Source organism: Octodon degus, unplaced genomic scaffold (assembly GCF_000260255.1).
Source record: "Octodon degus isolate 3935 unplaced genomic scaffold, OctDeg1.0 scaffold00062, whole genome shotgun sequence".
Lineage (NCBI taxonomy): Eukaryota > Metazoa > Chordata > Mammalia > Rodentia > Octodontidae > Octodon > Octodon degus.
This window is the reverse complement of record NW_004524638.1, coordinates 5,873,323-5,890,555: the sequence shown is the minus strand read 5'-3', so window position 1 is coordinate 5,890,555 and position 17,233 is coordinate 5,873,323. Positions and strand designations below refer to the sequence as shown.

Sequence of the window (17,233 nt, the reverse complement as noted above, 5' to 3'; positions counted from 1 at the left end):
TTTTTTTTTTTTTTAATTGATTCAAATGACTGGTACATTTCTTTATTTTCCCCTTCATACAGGTCATTCAGAGTTGAATGATATCCAAGCAGGCTGCCTGCAGCCCCTCCTGTTAATAACCACACACAGCCTATCTAGAGACACAATAGCGATTGTCGCCCTTCGATATCTTGTTTAAAGGGAAGAGCCAGAGCCTGACGAACAATTTATCAAACAGTTTTTATGATCAAAAGCAGCAGGCTATGTGGAATGGGCTGTGCTACGGCCTGGAAGGGAAACAAAATCTCAGAGCATAAAACTAGGAAGGGCTTCATTGAGTCATGAACATTCACTGGGGGCTTACTCTTTTCTAAGCAATATTTTGCATTTTGGAAATACAGCAATGGTAAAAACAAACAAGATCCTTGCCCTGAATCCAGTGGGGAGAGCCGTACAATAAAAGGTTAAAACATTCATGCAAACAGTTCATTATGACTTGGAGAAAGTGTTGAGATAAGAGAGCAATATTTATGTTGGATCATGAAAGGCTCAAGGCCAACCAAGGCCTGGGCCGTAGAGAGGAGGGAACCCAGAACGACTCAGAACTCTATTAAGAGCCCTGCTTGTTGCAGAGGAAACTGAAAGATCAATCTGGCGGGTACCAATGAAATTTTCTCCTTCCCATAAATGAAATTACTAGCGTAAATAAGAATAAATGGTATTAGAGTGCATTGTCGTGCAGGTGGATATTGTTTGGGGGAACTTCATTTCAGATACACACATATGTGGACACTGCCTCATGATACATGGTGTACTTCTTTATTCCATCAGTAGTCAGCAAGTCCGAAAAAATTGTGCTTTAAGACAAAATGAAGAGGCTTTGGTGTACTTAGGACAGTAGACGGAGATCTCCAAGGCTGCAATCTGTCTAGCAAGGGGGAGTGATCAGGACCAAGGTCCACATATACAGAAGCCAGGTACTCGGCTCAGACGGACCCACAGGTCACAGGAAAGGGTGTAGACTTGATCCTAACCACTGCCGAAAGCCACTGATCATGTAAAACAGCCTGTGGTACACTCTGACTTACATGTTTTAAAAGAAGGAAATTTTGAATCTGTATCTTCCTCTATTATCTGTCTGTTGTTTGTCTAGGTTCACAGATTGGATTCCAGAATTCACTAAATTCAATTCACTGGTCCAATAATCAAATGTTTTGGAGAATCTGGATGTTTGTAATAGAAAACCGGTGAGCCACTGATTTCAATTCTTGCCGACACATACAAGAGACAGCAGCTCAGGCGATGAAATATGAAATAAAGAAATACCAAGAAAAATGTACTATTTTTAAAGTCATGGGTAGGTAAATATTTTCAGACATGTGGAAATGTTATTAGAATTACTGTAAATGTGCACTATCTTTTACAGAGGGCCATATGGCAGTTCCTGTCAAAATTTAAGTCAAGTATAACCTTCATCCAGACATCTCATGTCAATTATTATATCCTTTAGAAATATCCCCATATATGACACAAAGAAACGTAGAACGATATCTGTTTATGACTTATAATTATGAAAAGTGGAAATGGTTTATAGGGTGTCAATGAGAGGCTGGGTAAATAAAAAACAAAACTTTTTTTTTTTTTTTTTTTACTGTAATACACTAGATGACAGCTGTTCAAAAACAACACCTAAATACTTTTTGTACTAGTTTTAAAATATCAATTTATGGGCCAGCGAGATAGCTCAATGGACTAAGCACCTGCTTTGGCAAGTGCAGGGACCAGGGTTCGATCCCTGGACCTGCATGCCGTGCTGGCCCTGCTGCCACACCACGCTGAGCTAGAAGGAGTCCCAGCGTGGTGCACACACCTATAATCCCAGTGCTGGGGTGGCTGAAAACAGGAGGGTCACTAGGAGTCAGAGCTGCATAGTGAGACCCTCTACCAAATATATAAAAATGAAAAATAAAATAAAATAACCAATTTATTAATAAATTTTAAAAAGTAGTTGCAAAGCCAGGTATGGTAGCACATGCCTATAATCCCAACACTCTGGAGACTGAGACAGGAGGATCCCTGTGAACTCCAGGCCAGCCTGGGCTACATGGTGAGTTCAAGGCCAGGCAGAACTACATAGCAAGACCCTGTCTCAAAATAAATAAATAAATAAATAAATAAACAAACAAATAGAAAACAGTGGTAGAATAATACAGGTAGCAATGTATTTTCAGAAAAGCAAAAATAAAACTTGGGAAAATACGTCGAGAGAAGCATATCTGAATGTTCACAGAGGGAGATTTCGGGAACGGGCGACCCAGTGCCACGTGCAGGCTGAGAAGGCTCTTCGCGTCTGTGCTCCCCACCTGGGCACTTGAACTTCTTCTATATGAAGTACCTTTAGTCTGCTGAGCTATCTCACCAGCCCTATAACTATCATTCTTGACATATAAAGAAAAGCAACAAAATCACATTAACAGAAAAACATGCAAGACCGGCCAAATAGCTCAGCAGATTAAAGCGCCTGCAAGCAGGTGCAGGGGCTGGGGTTTGATCCCAGACCTGCCATGCTGGCCGCACCCCTGGGGTGCACTGAGATGGCCATTGAGACTGGGTGTGGTGGCACATGCCTATAATCCCAGCTCTTGGGAGGATCACTATGAGTCCTCCAATCTAGTAGTGAGACCCTCAACACCCTGCAGACCCTTCCTTAAAGTACAAAAAAACCCCAAAAAAACAAAAAACAAAAAAATATCCATAGCCAGGCCACAGTCAGGGAGGTAAGACAATGAACTCACATTTATGGTGACATGAGTGCCCAGAGGGTCACATCATAGTTTGTCAGATTCATGCAAACCAAGGATTCAGATGCAATGAGACATGGAGTTTGTTGGTGTGTGCAGAATGCAGAAATGTGACAATTTGTTTGTTTTGCTTTTTGGAGACACAGACTTTCTAGTTCTCTAAGTTGCTCAGGCTGGGTTTGAACTTGCAGTTCTCCTCCTTCAGCCTCCAAGTGTCAACCCTTTATCTTAGCAGCAAAGCACACATCTGTCTCTATGTGGCTGATGGAGTGGGTGAAGGTGAAATGTGAGAACAAACACTATAAATTACTGAAGAACCTCTTTCTTATAGTGATGATACAACCTGCAGTGATCTTCATTTTAGTACCATAAATGGGTACTTTTAGTACCATAGTACATTTTAGTACCATAAATGCACTCTTGTCTTCAGCCCCATGTGCTGGCAGCCTCAGGAACACATTGCCCAGCAGTGCCACTGTGGTGCTGAGGGTGAAGGATTTCTCAGCACTGTGGTGCTGAGGATGAAGGATTTCTCCCAGTGTTCTCATGGCCCCGAGAGGTACTGGAGGTCCCCCTCACTTCCTGTGGCACCTAGTGAGGTGTGTATGGAAATAAGACATCACCTACGGTGCGTGGTAGTGGCCTTGACTGCAGTGTGCACCAATCATTTGGTCTAGTCCAGGCACAAGGTTCTATGCTCAAGGACTGGCCGCTGCCCTTCTCTACTTCCCCCTCTCCAATTTTACTCAGTCATTGTTCATGACTCCAGACCTAAATCTCTGATTGGAGCAGGTTTGGCAAAAAGAATTCAACTGTTGTTAAGATAGTCAGAGATGATACAACAGGAGGCGTTGCCAAGCTATCTGGCCTTGGATATGAGAGAAAATAATATTCATCATTAGCTTGATTGTAATTTGACCCACACTGTGAGCTTGCTGTATAAATCCCTCCCCCCACTCCACGACAAAGGGCCTGGGTGTCCAACCACTTCTAGGACTCCTCCTGTCTCTCAGAAGCTGTTTCCATTCCCATTCCTGTTCCCTAATAAACCTTCCTACTCTTAACCTCCACTGTCCTGTGCAATTCATTCTTTGATATTAGGAGACACAAGTTGGGCATATCTAACATCTAGCAGGTTGGCAGTTATACTTTCCCCTGTGTCAGTGGGAGCAGGACTGTGGCATTTTGTGGTTGAATTTCTCTGTGTGCTAAGACCCTGCCCTGCTGCTCATGCCCCCCGCCCCATGCTGAACTCAGACTCTTCCCCACACCCATGCTCAACTGCCCCAGCTCACAAGCCTGCCTTGACGTCACACCTCATCTTGGTTCTCCTCTGTTGCTGGCCTGTTTGTCTTTCCCAGGGGGATGTCGCTGCCCCCAGGGCCACATGGTGAGGCTTCCCAGTCCCTTTGGCAGTGCAGTGTCTATGGGCCTCATGAACACGATCACCTGATGAGTGCGTGATGACCCTGATGGCCGAGAATGTCCTTGTGGTACTGTGTGACTGGTTCCTGGTTCTACAGAGGAATGAGGTCTCAAACTAAAGAAGTCAGGGGAGTTCCACTGGGAAGCAGGAGAATAGCTCCTGGATTCCCAAGAGAGCTCCTGGATGGGCAGGCCGAAGGGTCCTCCACCCCGAGCTAATTATGGATAAACAGCATGGGCGTCACTTGGTTAGTGGTCACTTATCACAAGTGGCTCTGTGGTTTTAAACTGATTGACTGGACTCAGGCTTTTAACCCAGTTCTTGGACAGGTACAGGTGACAGGTAAGTGGGATCTTAGATGATAACTGGCTACTTTGCATTACAATTTCCGTAAAATTCAGGAACTTAGCAGTAGGGGGTGGGCCACATTCCCTGCTGCCCAAGGAAGTTCTTTCTTTGTCCAAAGTTCTACTACCTATTCTAAAGCTTTATCAGTGTGGCGGGTGGCCCACTCAGTCTTAAGTCCTTCTTCCACTTGCTGGCTGCTTTGCTGGTAAGCTAACTGAACCATTTTCTACAATTGCACCTGCAGCAGAAAGCAGGCGGGCCCCCAGCCCTGCCTCTCAGGGCCCTGAGAGTGCAGCAAATGGCCCCACCCCCAGCTGGGGAGCAAGGGTGTGTAGCTGTAGCTGCTCTGTGGGAGACCATCCTGGAGGTGGCAGACCTCCAGCCCACAGAGCACCCCGGTAAGGCAGGCACCCACGGGCTACTACTGAGGATGTGTCAGCGCTACCTCGACTCTAACGAGGGTGCAGAACAAGGCCGGGTATGGGCGGTGGGGAAGGGGTATGGTAGGTGGGAACTCCATGGACCTAAGACTGTTTTGTTATGTTCTTTTTTTTTTTTTTTCTTTCTGAGACAACGTCTTTCACTGTGTAGACCACACTGACCTTGAAGTCACTATAGGCCTGGGTAGCCTCCAACTGCTGGAATTTCAGGTCTACACCACCATGTCCAGCCTAAAATGGTTTTTAAAATAAAGTGTATTTTTTAAAGAACTAAAGTATCTATTAGTATTATAGACAGTGAAGGTAAGTAGAAATATGGCAGGCAGTCGGACAGGACTGGGCCCCTGAGTGAGTCCATGCTGGAGAAGAGAATCAGGAGTGCGGCTGGAGGGCATCTGAAGATTAAAGATGGCCACTTGGACATGCTCTAATACTTCTTCAAGGGATACCCTGAGGATTAAAGGTTTCACCCTTTTGAGATTTGCAATGTTTTCCTTAGGGGTAGGCTATTATCTTCCACCTACGAAAACTAAGACTAAAACTGCTAAAACTAAAAACAAGAGTAAGCCAGGTGTGGTGGCACACAACCATAAGAATCCCAACAATTGGGAGGCTGAGGCAGGAGGAACCTTACAAATTCTAGACCAGCCTGGGTTACAAAGTGAGCTAAAGACCAGCCTGATCTACATAGTGAGACTTCGTCTCAAAAAAAAAAAAAGGATAAGAGTAAGACTATTGATTATTGACCAAGGTTAATATCACTCATGTACTCTTGCTACTAGTAGATCAATATTACTTAAGGGATTATACTTGCAATCTCATTGAAGAGAATCTTGATGCCTGTTATACCCACCTCATGATTTTCTCTATAAAACTTCCTTTGAGAGGTGGGCTTGTTGGCAGTCCATTTGGGCCCCTCCTTTCTCTTAGCATCTATTCCAATTCTCTGTCCTTCATTCGCATTTCCCGCTCCTTTGCACTCCAATAAATTTTCCTATCTTACCCTCTGTTGTTCCTTCAAATTCATTCTTTGACTTTGAGGGACACAGAGTCAGTGTATTTGACGTCTAGAAATTTCCCCAACAACAGCTATACACAGAGCTGTCACTGTTTGATTAAACTTGATTCTTTTTGAAACATGACCAAAAAGGGATGGGGTGGACTCCTTACAGTAATACAGTACGTGTGTCCAGTGACTGACAAAAGAATTCTCTCCTTGAGCCAAGAAGAGGATCAGTAGCAAAGGGAAATGTACCTACTTATGAAAAAAATTCAGTATCGAATAATGCAACATCATAAAACGAACAAAACCTTCAAATGCTTTTCCTGAAATGAACACCTACATGAATCTAGTGCCATCTTTTTCTTTATTACCATCAACATTTCAGGTTTAGTTTCTAGCATTAAATAGAATAATAAAGTCTGCCAACTCAAAATAACAAAAAGGTTTTGTGTTATAATTTATAAAGTTTACAAATAAAAACATTTCCTGAAACTTGGTTATTCTCATTGCTGATTTTATAACTTATATATAATTTTATAATTTCCTAATTAACATTTAGTTTTCTTTATAGGAATGAAATTGAGCGAATGAAGGAACCCATGTTCTTTAAAAGCAAAGTAAAGATATAAGGAATGTCTACACCATCTTGCAGGACAGGTTACACCTGGGGGCTCATCACAGCTGCAGGAGCAGCTGGCTCCACACCTGTGAAGTGCAGGTCAAGGGACCTGCTCAAGGACCCTGGCAGGTTCAGGACTAAGCCACGGTAGTGGAGACAGCTCTGCCTCCCACCTAGGTGCCCTACATGCACTTGAATTTTATCAGCTCAAGCTGACCAAGAATGCTCTGGGGGAGGAGGTTGAGCCTGGATTTGAGATAAGGTGCTTGTGGAAGTAACTGAATCGCTCAAGGTCACACAGAAGGACAACAGCTGCAGCAACAGCATTAAGCTGTCTTCTGAGTGACCTGGCCTCCCCTGTAGGCAGAAAGGAAGTCTCCAAAGAGCAGCTGGAACAGGGGCTGTAGAGAAGTCATCCTGGTGCTTAGCCACAGGAGTAACAGGAAGATGCAGTAAATAAGTCCTCGCCCTCACCCAGGCTTGCAGCATTCATTGCTCCTGATCATAACGTAAAGCCCTCGTTGGCCAGAATTTTCTATTTGTCCCTATCTTCTGCCTTCCAGAGTCATGTCACCAGGCTTGCTTTAATGATAGTGAAAATAACAGATGCTTCTCAGGTAATGTTGGAAGCCAAAGGGTGTGGTGGCACACAACTATAATCCCAACACTTGGGAGGCTGAGGCAAGAGGAACCCTACAAGTTCAGCAGGAGAGAGTCCTAGCAGTCCCTTAATAGTAGGGAGGGAGAGCGCAAGTGGGAGACAGTGGCCCAGGTCTTTGGGGAATAGTGCTGTTTCAGGCCAGAAATTTGTTAGCTATATGACATTGGACAAATCAATTTTTCTGAACTCAAAAATAATGTTAAGGGTCTGTCTGTAAGTAATGATTATAATATGTCTGTGTGGGTAAAGTGACCCCTCGTTTTTTCTACTGCACAATCACCTTCTCCCAGGGGCCGGCACCTAGTATCTTAAAAATTCTCAATAAATACGCAGTGAGTCAATGAGTGAACATCATGAAATGTTTAAAACAAAGTAAATGGGCTTACGAGATACCTCAGTGGTCTAAAGTGCCTGCTTGGGCGGGTGCAGGGGACCTGGCTCGATTCTGGCACTGCATGTCATGCCAGCCCTGCCCTCTGGGCAGGCTGTGCTGGCCAAATAAATAAATAAATAGATAAATAAATAAATAGTGCTTCATCTATTAGAGATCAATATGGTACCAGCTAAAGTAACTGAAGAGTTAGCTAGCTAGCTTTTAGGTATTATACCAGTTTTTGGCATCTAGCTAAAAAACTTTCCCAAGAATAATGACCAAGAGCAAAGAGATCTTCCTCTTTCAGGAGGAATTATATATAATTATATATAATTTTATAATTTCCTAATTAACATTTAGGAAATTCCTTTCAGGAGAGAATTTGCATAAGCTTTTATATCATATGGAACATCCTAGATTTTCCCACCTAATCAATGTATGTATGTATACATGTATGTATGTATGTATGTATGTATGTATTTGATACAGGGTCTCATCATACAGCTTGGACTTGTAGTGATCACCCTGTTTTCAACATCCCCAGTGCTGGGATTATAGGCTTGTACCACCACACTCAGTCTCAGTGGCCCATGCCCGGAGTGGGGCTTCCTAGCTAACCTTAATAGTTATTATTCCAGGCCTCAAAAGCATTGCTTTGTCTTGTCCTCACACCTGTGATTTAAGGCAGATATAGTCCTAAGCATATTACCACATATTAATGTTATGTCAATCTATTAACATTGCTAACCTTAACACTGAACACTGTTAATATTAAATGCCATATATAGCGCTGTTTTACAAATACAACTGAAATTCAGAGATCAGGGAACTGACCAATGTCATAGCCCACTCTACATAAGAGGAAAGTTCCAAGACTTGCCCAAGGTCCTCAGCCCAAAAATATGCAGAAGCTGAACACAGCTTTGACTCTGACTAGAAAGCCTTCCCCACTACTCCACATCTGAGCCCAGGTCACTCTACACCTTTAGTTCTGCACTGTAACAGAGAGCCTCTAAGTTATAAAGGGCCAGCAAGATAGCTCAGTGGAGTAAGCACCTGCTTAGGCAAGCGCAGGGACCAGGGTTTGATCCTGGGTACCAGTTGCCATGCTGGCCCTGCCCCCAGGCATGCTGAGCCAGTGACCAAGTCCAGGCATGGCAGCGCATCCCTGGGAGGCTTGAAAACAGGATTACTAGGAGTGCAAGCTACGTAGTGAGACCCTGCACAAAATTAAACAAAACAAAACAAAACCAGTAAAACAAATGCACTGAATAGCAAGATGACCAGACTTAGACTTAACTACTCTCTAGTCTACCAAAGAAAGTAGCAGAGAACTCATCTTTGGAACCATTTATGGCCAAGCTCAAAAAGGCACTAGAGACGATGAAAGGCTGTAAAAGCTACTACTCCATCCTAGCGCTCTTTCCCACCAGGCTAGTGTCACTTACCTGCATCAGAAAAGGCCCAAATCCACTCTCCACTTCACTTCCAAATGTGGCTCAGGATTTGAGCCCTCAACAGCATCAGCAAGACAGACTCTGACTCCAGGCAAGGAGAGCAGAGCGCCGCTCATCAGCCATCCCGGTGAGTCCCTGTGAACACCTCCCAGGAGCCTCTGCTACGCTCGCGCTCTTCAACCATGGTCACATCACTTGGAGACAGTCTGAGGGCTTTCTAGTCCGAAAAGGCCGCCAACAGAACTCATTCAGTAGCACTTACCGGGAAGTTCTCTGCACCTGCTTCTGCGCGAAGCCTTGGAGATGCATGCACAAGCTGGACAACGTGCTGAGGAGGTGAACCTGGGAGGAACTGATGGGAACCAGACAGCAACGGCACTTAGCACCTGAGGGTCGATTCCTTCCTGCTCAAGCTCCTTCCATCAGCCCCAGGAAGCCTCAGACCCACTGATGGGGAGGTCCTCCTACATACGTCCCGCCTCCTCCCTAGCAGGATTGCAACTGTAACTACATACCTCCTTGTGAATTTCCTTTTCGCAGGCGGGGACCTGTCCTGTGAAATGGAAGTTACCCGAGGATCTGGCTCATCTAGATTAAGGATTTGTTATATCATTTTCTCCACTATCATTTGTACCTGACTTTGGGTCTGTCTGATTTCCTCAAAAGGATGACAGCAGTTCACGTGCCTATCGACTGTGAGTTTTCAAACTCCAATGAAATACACATTTAGTTGTGTCCTTACAAACCATCATTTTACAAAATCATCTTACATTATTAACTGTCCCTGTGATTCTCTTAGGAACAAGCTCAAAAAATGTTCAAATGTCTACATTGTAGCTCCCCTTGTGAAATGGGAGTCAATAGCCTACGAGCCCTGATCGAGATCAACTAGCAGTTATGAAGGAAGGGCTCTTTCCTGTGGCTGAGAGTGACTACAGTGAAAGAGTGGCAGAGCCACTACCATCTTCTACAGGAACCGTCCTGCAAGGTCACCTGCATACGACTGTGCGCTCAGTCGCAGGTCACCACTGTGCTCATCACTGCGGCCAAGGCTTAAGTCTTCAAAGTGCCCTATGTGACCCCGGTTCCATCTTTCCACTGGGCTCAAGCTTGCTGAATGTGCCTGTAGTTTACATTGGCCAACAAGCTCCCACTGCTGCATGCTGCCATCCTCAGACTTTTGGAGGGTCTGTGGTTGCCTTGCTTTAGGCCGACACTGAGCTGAAGGTCCACATCATCCTGGGGCCCTGCAGACTCAGCACCATACCTCACTGTGACTGCAAATTCAGACGGGAGATATTTTTGCATTTACTCTGCAGACAAAATTGCTGTATTTGTTTAATAAGCGGTTTCCACAGTAAATTCAGTAAAAGGAAATAAAAGCCCTTTTGCACATATTCAGCCTATTCGTTTTGGCTCTTTTACATGATTCCCAACATGTCATTTACCTACATTAAGCAAAGCTCAGAGTACTTAGGAAAAATAAGGGGAGCAGCCTCCCCAAAGGTACCCAGGAATAAATGTACTCTCTAAGGCTCCCTTCTCTGGCTCTCCTGGGTGGCAGGAGCCGTAACTTCAAGCCTCGAGCCTCCCACCCAGGCACGATCGGCCTCATGGCTCTCCAGCTCCCAGCAAGGGCCAGCACTGAACCTGCGCGTCTAAATTCCTCACAGGAGCCTGCAGACAGCCCACACACTTGAACCTCATGGGACTGCGAAAGTAGGTACTGCAGACACTGGTCCAGGGAGTGCTGGTGGCCTCCCACTTGCCACTCTCAGATCCTCCATCTGTCCCTTTGTCAACTGCTCCCACCTGGATCCCTCAGGATTCAGCAGGGCCACAGTGCTGCTCGCCCAGTTTCAGCTGTGAGACACTGAAAGCACCTAGTATACAACACGGGGTATCGGAGGCCAGCACCCCCACTGTGGACTAGGTAACAGGTATGTGGCTTCCATCAATTTTCACATCTATTCCACAAATCAGCGAATCTTGGAAATTTATGTTCTTGACAGTTTTCATAAACACTGATAGCTCAGAAGAAATGGTGATTGCCACCCAATGGACACAAGGTTTTTTGTCCACTAAATAAATTCATCAAACGCCTACTGAGAAATGCAAAGATGCTATTTACTGATGTACTCAGAGAAATTATAGTAAGTTAAATGGCTTGATTTAGGATGAAAAATGTCAGAAAGCGATACAAATAGAAAGATATGTGCATTCAGTGACCTCTAATAAGATGGTTTATTGGAAACCCTCATAACATTTTTCAAAAGAGCTTGACAGATTTAATTTTAATAAGACATAGTAAAGAGGAAATGGTTTAAAAGATATCATCAATCTTTTATTTAACTAAGCACTGCCCTTCATTTTGAAGGAAATGATACAATTTCAAATTGGAACTTCCTTCTCAAGAAGTATTAGAACATAACTCTGATTTAACATACAACCTTCAAGAAAAATACAGTTTATACAACTCATTGGGAAATAAAATGCACTCTATCCTGCAAGTTAATTTTCCATGGGTCATGAGTATTATAGCTAACAACAAAATATAATGAAAAACTGAATAAACCAGTCAAGTTTATACTTATTCTGAATTTTTTTTTAAACTCACAAATGAAATCTAACTTTCCAAATTTATTCGATGACCATGGTCACACTAGACTGCACTCTATAAAAAAATGGTTAGACAAGCACACAATTATCAAGAGTCTTCAACACAGTGGACCCCATTTATGGAAAAAAAAAAAAATAGAAAACAAGTAGTCCTTAAATTTTCTTAGCTCTCCATAGCATATGTCATAAAAAATTAAAGTTTTGCTTCCAAAAAATATGTTTCCAAGTAGTCGTGGTGTTGTCCAACGGTGCTAGCAGGGTCCAAGCACCAAACACAGAAGGTTAACCACTGAATGGTCGTCTTTCAAAAAACTAAAACTTTTTTTAAAGTGTGGAATTAAGTACTCTGAGAGGCATTTAGTGTTAAAAGTCACTCTAAATTAAACGAAGAATAAAAGCTACAAAAAAGTATGAGTTCTTTCCGTACAAAAAATTGTGTAGCTGAAGTTGTGGACTCCTCTGAAATACATAAGCAGTTTCAATAAAATATTTGCTCAGTAAGAAAATAGAATTTGTCTGGTTTTCTTTAGCATATATTCCAGTCGCTATCCTGCTTACCCCTGGCCACAGCTTCTGAAGAATGTTGGAATCGATATTTCTTTCCTTCAAAGAGCATCTGTAATTCACAGTACAAAATTGTTCTAAAGTCTTATTCCTAAGGTGAGACAAAAATTATTAAATATACTTATTCTTATTTTTTTCCTAAAGTGCTAGATGTAACCATTGCCAGAGCATTTAAAAAAAAAATTATTTCTCCATGATGTTGCCATCTTTAGGAAAGAACCAAGAACTGTTGGATTCCCCTTTCCTGGAGCCCTTTCCAGTTCTTTGTTGAAGCGTCAGATACCCAAGAACTCGTCCTGTCCCTGTGTCTTGTGGAGCCCTCATCTCTTGGTACCTGGGACAAACACTGCCACTGTGTACCACACCGGGCACCTGGGACAGAGCTAGTTCATTTTTAAGCCCTGTTATCAAAAACCTTCTCTAGAGAGAAAACGCTACTGTTTGGGTGGATCTTATAGCTCTTCCTTGGAGTCCAGTCCCCCAAGCCACCTCATCTGTAATAACACAAAGTCACTCAGCATCCACAGTTGGGGGGCGCACAGGAAATATACAGGGATGCAGGAGCTAGAAAAAGAAAAAAAATGGAGCTTGCCAGCCGCAGTACCACTATCTTCTTTCTTACTTTGAAGAGAGCTCAACACCTTCCACCTTTCCTAACCTGTTTGGGTCCCACGTCCTAAAAGTCTCTACCCATGTTTATCTTGTCCTGCCTTTTCATGGGTAAGAGAATACAGTCATAGAGCGGGGAGGCTATGAAATACGGAAACGAGATCTACTTTCCCCAACAGGATATCAATTTTCATCCAAGTCCCAGACTAGGGCTGGAAAGTGGCTCATCCTTTTAATCAAAGGGACAGCACCTGTGTGACAGCACTACCTACATCAGGGCCGAAGCTGAACGCCTGCTCAGAAAGGGGCTCCATGCTGAGCGATGAGCTACAAAGATCTGAACTTGTAAAACTTAGGGCCACAACTTCCATGTCTTAAAGGAAATCTTTCAAGTTTTGTTGCTTTGCTTCAGAAATCTCCAACCAGGAAGCCCAAGGATGACAGTGGTTGTAGACTGCTCAAATACAATTCAATTTCAACCATAAAAATTAGGTCACAAAATGAATTGTCAGTGTAGTTTACAATAACTCCCCAAATGGACAAAGAAAAAAAAATATCCGAAACCAAAAACCTTTACCCAGGTTTTGAGAGCGCACTGGTAACAGGGGCAGCAGGGCCGCACTCTGCAATCAAAGGCACACCCACAGGAGCAGTCTAAAGACTCCAAACAAAGCTCTGGGCTGGCCACAACAAACAGCCCCAGGGATCTCCTCTGAAGGAGTGTCCCAAGCAGCAAGGAGACCACCCACTAGACCAAGACTTTACACCTTGAATTAAATGCAAGTGTGGCTAGCAAAATAAGGAGCTACCCACTGAAGCATGGCTCAAGCCCCAGATTTTACGGCCAGAAATGAGGGACAGGGAGATGGTCCAGAAAAGGGAGGAAAAAATTAAAAATTTAAAGGAATCTGCAACACAGCCTTGTTCATAAAAGGATTGGTTACTTTCCCGAATCACAATGGGAGAGCAAAGAGAGATGAATCCTGGGCTCAGTGGCACTACTTGGCTGTTTCCCTAGGGGGTGCATGGGGTGGCACTGGCCGACCCCATGTGCAGACTCGCTGATGAACACAGCCATGCAGTTTAATTAGATTGGAGACACAGGGCTTTCCCCTCCTTTGATAACAAATGACACAGCTCTAACCGCCTGCAAGAGCAGGCACAAAAACAAAGGAGGTGGCACTGGACCTTAATTGAATCCTTCCCCGGCTGGCCTTTGCCAGTGATTTACTTGAAACCTGGAAGGGGCAGAGGGAGCAGACTCCCCTAAGAGCCAGCTCCTGAAGAGGAATTACTAGGGACAGAGAGGAGGGAGGTAGTAATGTCTTTGTTTGTTGCCAGAGTTTGCTCAACTATTTGTTACACTTAATAAGGGGATGCTTGGTTTTGGTCTGCTGCTCCCAGACCTGGTCATGGTTTCACCAGCCCTGAGTCCCAGGAATCCTAACAAATAAATCACACCAGCCTTCCTGCTTCCAGGCCCAGCTCAGCAGGGGAAGAAGATAAAGAGCCCTCAGGCCCCAGGTGGGGCCTCCCCAACCCCCTCTGGCCTTCTTACAGGAATCCTCAGAGCTCAAGGGCAGAGCATAGCTAGAGAAGGCAATGGTAGACATTTAAACTTTCCCCAACCTTATTTGCACATGGCTCAATTTTGGATCCAGACCCCGCAGGAATTAAGTCCAGTATGTCCCACCGTGGAAAGGAAGACAAAAAGGGGACAGAAGGAAATGCCAGCTTCCAGCTCGGGTGCTCCTACCTGCTACCTGTCCCCCTCCACTCCCCAGTCCACAGCCAACTGCATATTTCACCACCTCTCCGTTTTCCAAAGGGCTCTGGAATCCCAGGTGGAGCCCAGAAAGTGAACGAGGAGAGAGGGAGAAGAGGCAGGGGAAAAGGCTGCCGCAAAGGGTCCTCCTTTTTAAAACTCTGCTCAGCTCAAAAACCTTCAATGAGCCGCCACATCGCCGTCCTCCTCCTCGGAGCCCGGCTCCGGAGGGCGCCGGGGAGGCGGCGTAGTCCGCGCTGCATCGTTGTCGCCCTCCTCTGGCTCGGCGGGGTGCAGGTGCATGGCGAGCTCCTGCAGCACAGCTGCACGTCCGATCTGGTCATTGCGCCGCTTCTCCATGATCAGATCCTCCAGGCTCTGGAACTCCAGCGTGTGGCTGCGCTGCGCCGAGAGCTGAATCTGCAAGCGGTAGGGCTGTTTGCCTATACGAAGCTCCCCTCCGATCTTGAACTCGCGCTTGCCATAGCGGCACCAGGCGGCAAAGCTCTCAGAGTTGCGCCAGCTGAGCTCGCGCTCCTTGGCGCCCACATGCGCCAGCGCATTGCGCACCACCGCGCTGGGGCTCAGCGGCTTGTAGCGATATAGATCGTTGACCACGCGGCCGCGGCGGCCCTGGCTCGCGTCGGTCAGGAAGCTGTTGCTCACCTCCAGCCGGTGCAGGTGCACCACCTGGAAATTGCCCACGTACACTGCCCAGTGCGGGTACTGTGCCTGCGACACGAACTCCACCAGGTCGCCGGGGTTGCACTTGTTGAGCAGGTTCTCGGGTGTGTAGGTGCTCAGGGCCGCCGACCCCGGCGCGAAGCTCTTCTGGTAGATGCACTCGTCCCGGTAGAACACGGAACACTCCACCTCGTGCAGCCGCGGGTCGTAGGGCTGCGGGGCAGGGGGCTGCGGACAATCGCCGCAGTCGGGCATCCCGCCACCCTCGGGCCCCTGGGGCGGAGGCTGGGACTCTACGTCCTCATCATCGTTGGAGAAGATGTAGGAGACCCCGATGCGGGGCCCGTCGTCCCGGTCCACGCCAGTCGGGTCGGCCGTGGGAACTTCTTTGTAACTTAGGTGGGTCAGTTTCTCCACCTGGTTGCCCATCACGCTGTGGACTCCGGCTCACGCGGCGGCGAGAGAAAGCGAAACTACCCCTAGGGTCATTGGCACAGGTCCCCGTACAGGGGCTGAGGCCACCTGTTGGAAGAGAAGGCAAGGAAGCCATGGATGCAAGATCTCTTCCAGGAAAGGGGCGTTTCGTCTTCCAGAGCAGAAAGATCCGGTGGGGGGCCGAGCACCTGGAGCCATTTTAGGGCGGCCTCGGGGATGGGGGGCTTCCCTCGCTTTCGCACTTCCCGGGTCGCGCAGGCGACTCGGCGCCTCCGGCTCGCCCCGCCCCCACTCCACCTGGCCCGCGCTCCAGCCCGTTGCATCAGCGGCTCCTGCCGCTTCCGCCCGCGCCCTACCGGCCACGCCGGGCCGGGAGGGGGGCAAACAGAAACTTTACTTCAACCCGCTCCCCGCACCCCTCCCACCCAGGCCTAACGCGTCGCAGACGTCCCTGGACGCCCGATCCCGGGAGAGCGCCGAGGGTCCCGCTTGGGCGGCAGGTGAGCCCCAAGCCGCACTCACCTGCGGCCGCCCCTCCCCCCGCGCGCCCGGGGCTCGGGTTACCTGCGCCGACTCGCGGCGGAGAGGTGCAGGCCGCGCGCGAGGGGGCCCCGCCGCACCCCGGGACGTCTAGGGCGAGTCTGCAGGTACGGGCTTCGCACTCGCTCCCCTCCTGGCGCGGGCGGCGGCCGGGCTGGGCGTGGAGCAGCGACGCATGTCTTCCCCGCGGCTCGAGCGCCCCGAGACTTGCAGATCGGGACGGGGGTGACGCTGCCTGCTCACCCAGCGCCGCTCGCCCGACTAGCGCTGCGCCCCGCTGTACACAGCTCTCGAAGAGGTGGGGCGCGCAGAGCGGGCGGCAACCTCGCTTCTCGGCGGCGGCGGCGGCTCCCGCTCGGGCCGGGCGAGCAACAAGCGCCGGAGCCGGAGGGACGGGATTGTAGATCCGGCTCCCGGCGCCCGAGCGGGAGCGCAGCCCCTGGCATTTAAAGAGACAGGCACTCGCTCCCGGAGCTCCGGTCCTCCCCGCTCGGCGCCGAGCCGTCGGGACCCCCGCCCCGCCCACGAGGCCACGGGGCTCCGCCCGGGCCACGCCCCCTGCCGGAGCGGATTTAAATCTCGCTGGTAAATGATCATCCCGCCGGTCGCGGCCGACTTGCCCCTGGGCCCGCCTACCTCCGCGTTTGCAGAGCTGGAGCTCAGAAGTTGGAGAGCAAAGGCCGCCCGTCAGTGTAGCCTGGAGAGTGGAGGGGTTTCCAGTGTGCCTTTTCCTTTTCTTTCCTTCTTGCTCAGAATAGTTGGAGAGGAAGTAGCAGTTATTAGAGGCTAATGCTTCTTCCTTTTATTTCTTGACCTGAAGTTCCTACCCGGACAGTAGGAGAAATGATTCAGCTTGAGATGATTGTAGAATGAGTAGCGTGAAACTTTAGGGTGGAAAAAAAATTAAGAC

The 17,233-nt window shown here is 47.4% G+C and overlaps 1 protein-coding gene across 3 annotated transcripts in view; it reads right to left on the bottom strand.

Annotated features, from left to right (window-relative positions):
• The window catches only part of Fam84b (family with sequence similarity 84 member B), a 27,881-nt gene extending 11,055 nt beyond the window's left edge, over positions 1–16,826 (bottom strand). The window contains exons 1-3 of one of the 3 annotated variants that reach the window (XR_002821736.1): positions 16,348–16,826; positions 14,529–15,870; positions 11,427–12,342 (exon numbers count right to left, since the gene is read on the bottom strand). Coding sequence is in view for 1 of the 3 variants with exons in the window: in XM_023718782.1 (XP_023574550.1) it covers positions 14,845–15,777 (933 nt within the window). In the remaining 2 variants the exon portion in view is untranslated. Of the gene's footprint in view, positions 1–11,426; positions 15,871–16,347 lie in introns of those variants that run through there. The other 2 variants (XR_002821737.1, XM_023718782.1) reach the window with 2 other exon arrangements.
• Positions 16,827–17,233: the final 407 nt, after the last annotated feature.